We start from the raw sequence: 9,269 nt of genomic DNA, 5'->3' as shown, positions 1-9,269 counted from the left end.
CGCTGGAGATCTTCAGTGTGTGTGTGTGTGTGTGTGTGTGAGCGGACACTATCTCCAGCACAGGGCCAGCACACTGAAGAGCAGCAGCAGGACGTCCGGCCGGACGCTGGAGATCTTCAGAGTGTGTGTGTGTGTGTGTGTGTGTGTGTGTGTGTGTGTGTGTGTGTGTGTGTGTGTGTGTGTGTGTGTGTGTGAGCGGACACTATCTCCAGCACAGGGCCAGCACACTGAAGAGCAGCAGCAGGACGTCCGGCCGGACGCTGGGCGCTGGAGACGCTGGAGACTCGTCCCGGTTCTCGGCCTCCAGGACGGGCGGGTCGGTCATGAAGGAGTCCGAGTCTGAGACGCCGGAGCCGGAGCCGGAGCCGCTGCTCTCTTCATCTGAGACGGAGACAAATGTTCAAACTAGAGTCCTGCATTTCTGCCTGAGCCCGACGGGCCCCGACTCTTTTACGCCCCTAGGGCCGGCTTCGGGACAATTTTCCCGTCATACCTCAAACGCGGGCCGGGCTTCGGGCCTTTTTAGGCTTCTCCTTCATTTTATATTTTAGACATTCAATAATTAAAAGAAACAATGAGATGAGCTGCGCTAGTGGAAACAACATGAGACCATGATATTGCGAGTCCGCAACTGTCAAGACTGACTCAGTGTTTAGAGGACGGCATACGCAACACACATCCGCAAATGAGTAAAGCAAACACGCAAACTGCTGAAACTGAAAATAAGCTAAGAGATGCTCAAAAACACAACCAGCTTCATTCAAACTAATGAGACTAAAGGGACTTTAACTCCGTTAAATGTGCATATAGCGCGGGAATTGAAGATCGGATTTATATTCATTTCGCGGAGAGGTGTAAGGCAAGACAACCTGCATGTTTTTTTATTTTGATTATTTGTTTAGATTGTGTAGCCCATTTCGTTGTGATCTGCCTGCCTCATCTTGTCAAAAATGCCCTATTTTAATGGCTGCAACTAATGTGTAATAGGAGGATAATAAAAAACACAGGCTCCTGTCGGACTGGGGCTATTCATTTTGATGAGCTGTTGGACACGGGCTCTAGTTCAAAGCTCTGGCTCAGAAAAACTGGGCTTCAGTTGTAACTTCTCTAGCAGTGCACACACACCAGAAGAGTAAAACTAGCGGTGTATAGCGTGCGGGACTTACTGGAGTCCTGGAAGTAGAGGTCGTTCCCGTCATAAGCGTTCTTCAGCTTGTTGCTCATCACCCGGAGAGCCAGGATCTGCTGTCGGATGAGGGCGTCCGGTCGGGAAGCGTTCGCGCTGACCTCTGGGTCATTCTCCTGATGGGTCTGTCCATCCGTCTGAACCTCAGGGACGAATCTGGAACAAAACAACTGGAGTTTTCATTTACACATTTACACATTTCTAAAATGACCATTTCAACTATAGTGCGTTTAACTTCCTGTTACAGTATCACAGTAAAATCATCTCTACAATACAATTAAATGAAAATGTAGTTAAAATTAAATAGAATATTTAAATATAAAAAACATTAAGTATCAATATGTTCATTAATATAATCTGCACACATGAATATGCTCATGAATATAATCTGCACACATGAATATGCTCATTAATATAATCTGCACTCATGAATATGCTCATTAATATAATCTGCACTCATGAATATGCTCATGAATATAATCTGCACACATGAATATGCTCATTAATATAATCTGCACTCATGAATATGCTCATTAATATAATCTGCACTCATGAATATGCTCATGAATATAATCTGCACATGAATATGCTCATAAATATAATCTGCACACATGAATATGTTCATGAATAAAATCTGCACTCATGAATATGCTAATGAATATAATCTGCACTCATGAATATGCTCATTAATATAATCTGCACTCATGAATATGCTCATTAATATAATCTGTACACATGAATATGCTCATGAATATAATCTGCACACATGAATATGTTCATGAATAAAATCTGCACACATGAATATGCTAATGAATATAATCTGCACTCATGAATATGCTCATTAATATAATCTGCACACATGAATATGCTAATGAATATAATCTGCACTCATGAATATGCTCATCAATATAATCTGCACTCATGAATATGCTAATGAATATAATCTGCACTCATGAATATGCTCATTAATATAATCTGCACTCATGAATATGCTCATGAATATAATATGCACTCATGAATATGCTCATTAACATAATATGCACTCATGAATATGCTCATGAATAAAATCTGCACACATGAATATGCTCATGAATATAATCTGCACTCATGAATATGCAAATTAATATAATCTGCACTCATGAATATAATCTGCGCTCATAAATATGCAAATTAATATAATCTGCACTCATGAATATGCTCATTAATATAATCTGCACTCATGAATATGCTCATCAATATAATCTGCACTCATGAATATGCTCATGAATATAATCTGCACTCATGAATATGCTCATCAATATAATCTGCACTCATGAATATGCTCATGAATATAATCTGCACTCATGAATATGCTCATGAATATAATCTTGAATATAATCTGCACTCATGAATATGCTCATTAATATAATCTGCACACATGAATATGCTCATTAATATAATCTGCACACATGAATATGCTCATGAATATAATCTTGAATATAATCTGCACTCATGAATATGCTCATTAATATAATCTGCACACATGAATATGCTCATTAATATAATCTGCACACATGAATATGCTCATTAATATAATCTGCACACATGAATAAGCTCATTAATATAATCTGCACACATGAATATGCTCATTAATATAATCTGCACACATGAATATGCTCATGAATATAATCTTGAATATAATCTGCACACATGAATATGCTCATTAATATAATCTGCACTCATGAATATGCTCATGAATATAATCTTGAATATAATCTGAACTCATAAATATGCTCATTAATATAATCTGCACACATGAATATGCTCATTAATATAATCTGCACTCATGAATATGCTCATGAATATAATCTGCACTCATGAATATGCTCATGAATATAATCTGCACTCATGAATATGCTCATTAATATAATCTGCACTCATAAATATGCTCATTAATATAATCTGCACTCATGAATATACTCATGAATATAATCTGCGCTCATAAATATGCTCATGAATATAATCTGCACTCATGAATATGCTCATTAATATAATCTGCACTCATGAATATGCTCATCAATATAATCTGCACTCATGAATATGCTCATGAATATAATCTGCACTCATGAATATGCTCATGAATATAATCTTGAATATAATCTGCACTCATGAATATGCTCATTAATATAATCTGCACACATGAATATGCTCATTAATATAATCTGCACTCATGAATATGCTCATGAATATAATCTTGAATATAATCTGTACTCATGAATATGCTCATTAATATAATCTGCACACATGAATATGCTCATTAATATAATCTGCACACATGAATAAACTCATTAATATAATCTGCACACATGAATATGCTCATTAATATAATCTGCACTCATGAATATGCTCATTAATATAATCTGCACACATGAATAAACTCATTAATATAATCTGCACACATGAATATGCTCATTAATATAATCTGCACACATGAATATGCTCATTAATATAATCTGCACTCATGAATATGCTCATGAATATAATCTTGAATATAATCTGCACTCATAAATATGTTCATTAATATAATCTGCACACATGAATATGCTCATGAATATAATCTGCACTCATGAATATGCTCATGAATATAATCTGCACTCATGAATATGCTCATGAATATAATCTGCACTCATGAATATGCTCATGAATATATTACCTGCCCTGCTCATGTCCGTTCCAGCAGTTCTCGTCCTCAGGGCCGCCCGCCGCCGCCACATGCTCCTCCTCACAGATGGACACAGGAAGTGATGACCAGAACTTCCTGAACTGCTTCAGCTTGTCCTTGATGTCCATCACCTGATGATGAGAACATTCACAGACACAAATAATTACATTACATTATTCCAGTGTTTTACTATCATTGAGATACTTTTATAGTCTTTATTAATAGTTTGGATGAGTTTTTATTTGTATATTTTCCGTTTCCGTTTTCAAAAGTTTTAGTAATATTTTTGTCTTTTTATTAGGTTTCAGCCAATCAAGACCAAAGCCTCAGTGCACATGAAGTGTGTGTGTGTGTGTGTGTGTGTGTGTGTGTGTGTGTGTGTGTGTGTGTGCTCCTCCGTCAGCACTAGAGGGAGCAGCTGCTCAGACACACATCCTCCAGGCCAGGAATCAGGAACGCTCCTCATAATGAGGGAGGACTGATAATGTAAGAATGATTTATACTATGCTCTACAGACCCTGATCCTGCAAGACGTTAGGAAAAAATGAAATAAACACTGATAAATATATAATAATTCATATGTCCAGCTGCTTTGCTCAGTCACATGCAACGTCGCATGAAATATAGCACAAAATTATTGAATATTGAATACTGAACATGACAAAATACACTGAATACTCTTATTCTTTAAGAACGCATTAAACTGATAAAGTGACAGTAAAGACATTTATAATGTTACAAAGATTCTATATCCTGAAAAATATCATGTATAACTGTCTCTCACTGACAGCCATTCTGACAAACTGATAAATATACACTCAAACACACACACACACACACACACACACACACACACACATACATACACACACACACACATACACACACACATACATACATACATACATACATACATACATACAAACACACACACACACACACACACACACACACACACACACATACACACATACATACATACACACACACACACACAAACACACACACACACACACACACACACACACACACACACACACACACACACACACACACACACACACACACACACACGTACACACACACATACATACATACATACAAACACACACACACACACACACACACACACACACACACACACACACACACACACACACACACACACACACACACACACACACACACACACACATACACACACACACACACACACACACACACACACACACGTACACGCAGCGCTTCAGAAGCGGATCTATAGGGCGTATAACTGAAGAAGTGTAGAGATGTTGTATTTTTGCTACGGATCAATGTTTGATAAATGTTTGTCAGGCTGTAATCAGCAAACACAGAAAACGCTTTAAATAAACACAATCTAAACAAACATAACCTCGTCATGTTTATGTTGTGCGGTAAGGCCTCAGACTGATCATTACGCTCATGATGTGTTTAAGCTCCAGTGAGTGAAACATGCTTACAAAAGATCAACTTAATTCTGTGTGAAAAACCTCACAAACCTGATTGGAAAATACAGTAAGACATTTAAAGGCACGCAACGAAAAGCCTTTCTACCATGGCTGAACAATGACATTCGTCAGCTAATGAAAAAAAGAGACAATGCATTGAAAAAATCTCTGCTCTCCAAAACAAATACAGACTTTCTCATCTTTAAAGGATTGAGAAATGCAGTAGTCAGAGAACTGCGTAAGGCAAAGACAGCCTATTTTATGCAATTGATTGAGGAATCGGAAGGAAATAGTGCATCCCTTTGGAAGCACCTTAATAGCCTTACAAGACTGAAGCCTAGTCAACAAAAAACAATAGCTGAGTTGGAAGTGAATGGAGTTATCAGCACTGACAATTCAGTTATTACAAATGCATTTAATAATTTCTTTATTCAGTCTGTGGAGGAGCTTGCTGAGACTTTTGAACCAGCAACCCTATCACAGACCACAAAGTCTGACCAATCAGATCTTTTTCAAATTAAAGAGGTTAGTCAGGATAAAGTTCTTAAAATTATTAATAAATTAAATAATTCTAAGGCAAAGGATATATTTGGGTTGGACACTGCTTTTATTAAAAATTACTGCTCTGCCTTGATTAAACCAGTAACCCATCTTGTAAATCTTTCCATCAGAGTAGGCAAATTCCCACAAAGTTGGAAACAAGCCATCATTACACCGATTTTCAAAGCTGGCGTAAAGAATCAAGCAAGCAACTATAGGCCAATCTCAATACTGCCGGTTTTATCCAAAATTTTAGAGAAAATTATCATAGAACAGTTAATAGAACATCTTGAAGGTAATAAACTTATCAATTCTAAACAGTTTGGGTTTAGAGTAGGGTATTCTACAGAAATGGCTAATTGCTACCTTACCGAGAACATTAAGAGTAAGCTGGACAAGGGTAATGTTGTGGGAGCTGTGTTTATTGACCTAAAAAAGGCCTTTGACACTGTGAACCACACCATACTCTTAAATAAACTTGCCATCTTCAACTTCTCTGAACATGCTATCGGATGGTTTGCATCATATCTGGAACATAGGGAGCAACGTGTTAAAATAAACAATGAACTCTCAACATCATTACAATGCACAATGGGTATTCCACAGGGCTCCATTTTGGGGCCACTGCTCTTTAGTCTATATATAAATGATTTACCTACATGCTGTCAGTCAGCTAACTGTCAAATGTATGCTGACGATACAGTAATTTATGCATCAGCTAGGACATCAACTATAGTAGCAGAAACCCTGACCAAGGAAATGGAGGGTATATCCAAATGGCTTAAAGACAATCATCTGACTCTTAATGTCAAAAAGACTGTATCTATGTGCTTCTCAATTAGAGGAAAAGCTAAATGTATTATTAAAATAGATCAAGAAGTCATAGAGGAAGTTGAGGAATTTAAATTCTTAGGTATTATTTTGGACTCCCAACTCAAATTCAATGCACATATTAACAAACTATGCAAGACTGTCCGGACAAATCTAAACTGTTTTAGAATGATTAGGTGTCATATACCTGTCAAAGCAGCTTTACTGTTTTTTCATGCTAAGATACTCTCTCATTTATCGTATGGTGTTACTGTATGGGGCCAAGCTTCCCAGACAACAGTCAAACCCATCATATCATTACATGAACAAGCACTGAAAATAATGGATCAGAAACCAATTAAGTGGCATCACTGTTTGATTGTACAGAAGTATAAGCTTTTAAATTTTGACAGTTTTATCAAGTTTTCTTTTCTTAAGTTGATTTTTAAATGTATAAATAATCTAGCTCCGGTCGTACTCTGTCCTTTTGTGACAAAAATAAACACAAGGAAAGTTGCCACTAGGAGAGCATTGGGTGGCAACTGCATAGCAGAGAGACGCAAAACTACTTTTGGCCAGTCAAGTTTCTCAGTGATAGGGACCCATTTTTGGAATGATTTACCAACGGAAATAAAAATAGAAACAGACCTGAAAACTTTTAATAGAAAGGTGAAACACTGGCTGAAAGAAAATCAAATATGTGAACATTGAGCTATCGTCTGTGTTGGATGTGATGTGTTGTTTTGTGTAATGTGGTTGTGTAAATATATTAGGTCGTTGTTTTTAGAAAGCCCTGACCATGGACTGGGGTTGCAAATTAGCCTATCGGCTAGAAACCTTTTATGCAACACATCTACACATTTTTTGTTATGGCTTTGTCTATGATAATTATGTATGTAATAATGTGCGCTGCATTGTCCCTGACAAATAAATAAATAAATAAAATAAATTCAACAGTTATGATATCAGTGTATTCCACATTTAACCTACACACACAACTATACACATGTATCTTTAAAAACATCAATCAAAGCTAAACACACTCCTTTGACTACAGTGTGTGTGTATATATATATATATATATATATATATATATATATATATATATATATATATATATATATATATATATATATATATATATATATATTATATATTTACATATAATAAATATTTTTGTTTGCTTCAGTGAACGCTATTTAAATGTTTGATCATTATTTTAAACGATGTAAAAACACCCCAAAAATGAGGCGTGTTGCAAACATTGTGATATATATAATAAATATATGAATATAACATGAAAAGCTCGCATAATATTGAGTTTGACTCCCAGAGCTGGATGATCATCACTGACGGCCTCGCCCACACACTGACCTGAGCCTCACCCACACACTGACCTGAGCCTCACCCACACACTGACCTGAGCCTCACCCACACACTGACCTGAGCCTCACCCACACACTGACCTCAGCCTCACCCACACACTGACCTGAGCCTCGCCCACACACTGACCTGAGCCTCACCCACACACTGACCTGAGCCTCACCCACACACTGACCTGAGCCTCACCCACACACTGACCTGAGCCTCACCCACACACTGACCTGAGCCTCACCCACACACTGACCTGAGCCTCGCCCACACACTGACCTGAGCCTCACCCACACACTGACCTGAGCCTCACCCACACACTGACCTGAGCCTCACCCACACACTGACCTGAGCCTCGCCCAAACACTGACCTGAGCCTCGCCCACACACTGACCTGAGCCTCACCCAAACACTGACCTGAGCCTCGCCCACACACTGACCTGAGCCTCACCCAAACACTGACCTGAGCCTCGCCCACACACTGACCTGAGCCTCGCCCACACACTGACCTGAGCCTCACCCACACACTGACCTGAGCCTCACCCACACACTGACCTGAGCCTCACCCACACACTGACCTGAGCCTCACCCAAACACTGACCTGAGCCTCACCAACTGACCTGAGCCTCGCCCACACATTGACCTGAGCCTCGCCCACACACTGACCTGAGCCTCACCCACACACTGACCTGAGCCTCGCCCAAACACTGACCTGAGCCTCGCCCACACACTGACCTGAGCCTCACCCAAACACTGACCTGAGCCTCGCCCAAACACTGACCTGAGCCTCACCCAAACACTGACCTGAGCCTCGCCCACACACTGACCTGAGCCTCACCCAAACACTGACCTGAGCCTCGCCCACACACTGACCTGAGCCTCACCCAAACACTGACCTGAGCCTCGCCCACACACTGACCTGAGCCTCACCCAAAAAACTGACCTGAGCCTCGCCCACACACTGACCTGAGCCTCGCCCAAACACTGACCTGAGCCTCGCCCACACACTGACCTGAGCCTCACACACTGACCTGAGCCTCACCCACACACTGACCTGAGCCTCACCCAAACACTGACCTGAGCTTCACCCACACACTGACCTGAGCCTCGCCCACACACTGACCTGAGCCTCACCCAAACACTGACCTGAGCCTCACCCACACACTGACCTGAGCCTCACCCACAAACTGAC

The 9,269-nt window shown here is 39.6% G+C and overlaps 1 protein-coding gene across 1 annotated transcript in view; it reads right to left on the bottom strand.

The window, feature by feature from the left end:
* Positions 1-202: 202 nt before the first annotated feature.
* Positions 203-9,269, bottom strand: part of gpc6b (glypican 6b) — a gene marked incomplete at both ends in the record, with an annotated part of 40,136 nt that continues 31,069 nt past the window's right edge. The window contains 3 exons of the mRNA XM_079820792.1: positions 203-381; positions 1,167-1,342; positions 3,879-4,018. Of these exons, the coding sequence (XP_079676918.1) occupies positions 203-381; positions 1,167-1,342; positions 3,879-4,018 (495 nt within the window). The remainder of the gene's footprint in view (positions 382-1,166; positions 1,343-3,878; positions 4,019-9,269) is intronic.

The sequence above is a fragment of the Gobio gobio genome (genome assembly GCF_949357685.1).
Source record: "Gobio gobio genome assembly, chromosome: 7".
Lineage (NCBI taxonomy): Eukaryota > Metazoa > Chordata > Actinopteri > Cypriniformes > Gobionidae > Gobio > Gobio gobio.
The sequence above is the reverse complement of the archived record's forward strand: the minus strand, read 5'-3'. Positions and strand labels throughout refer to the sequence as shown.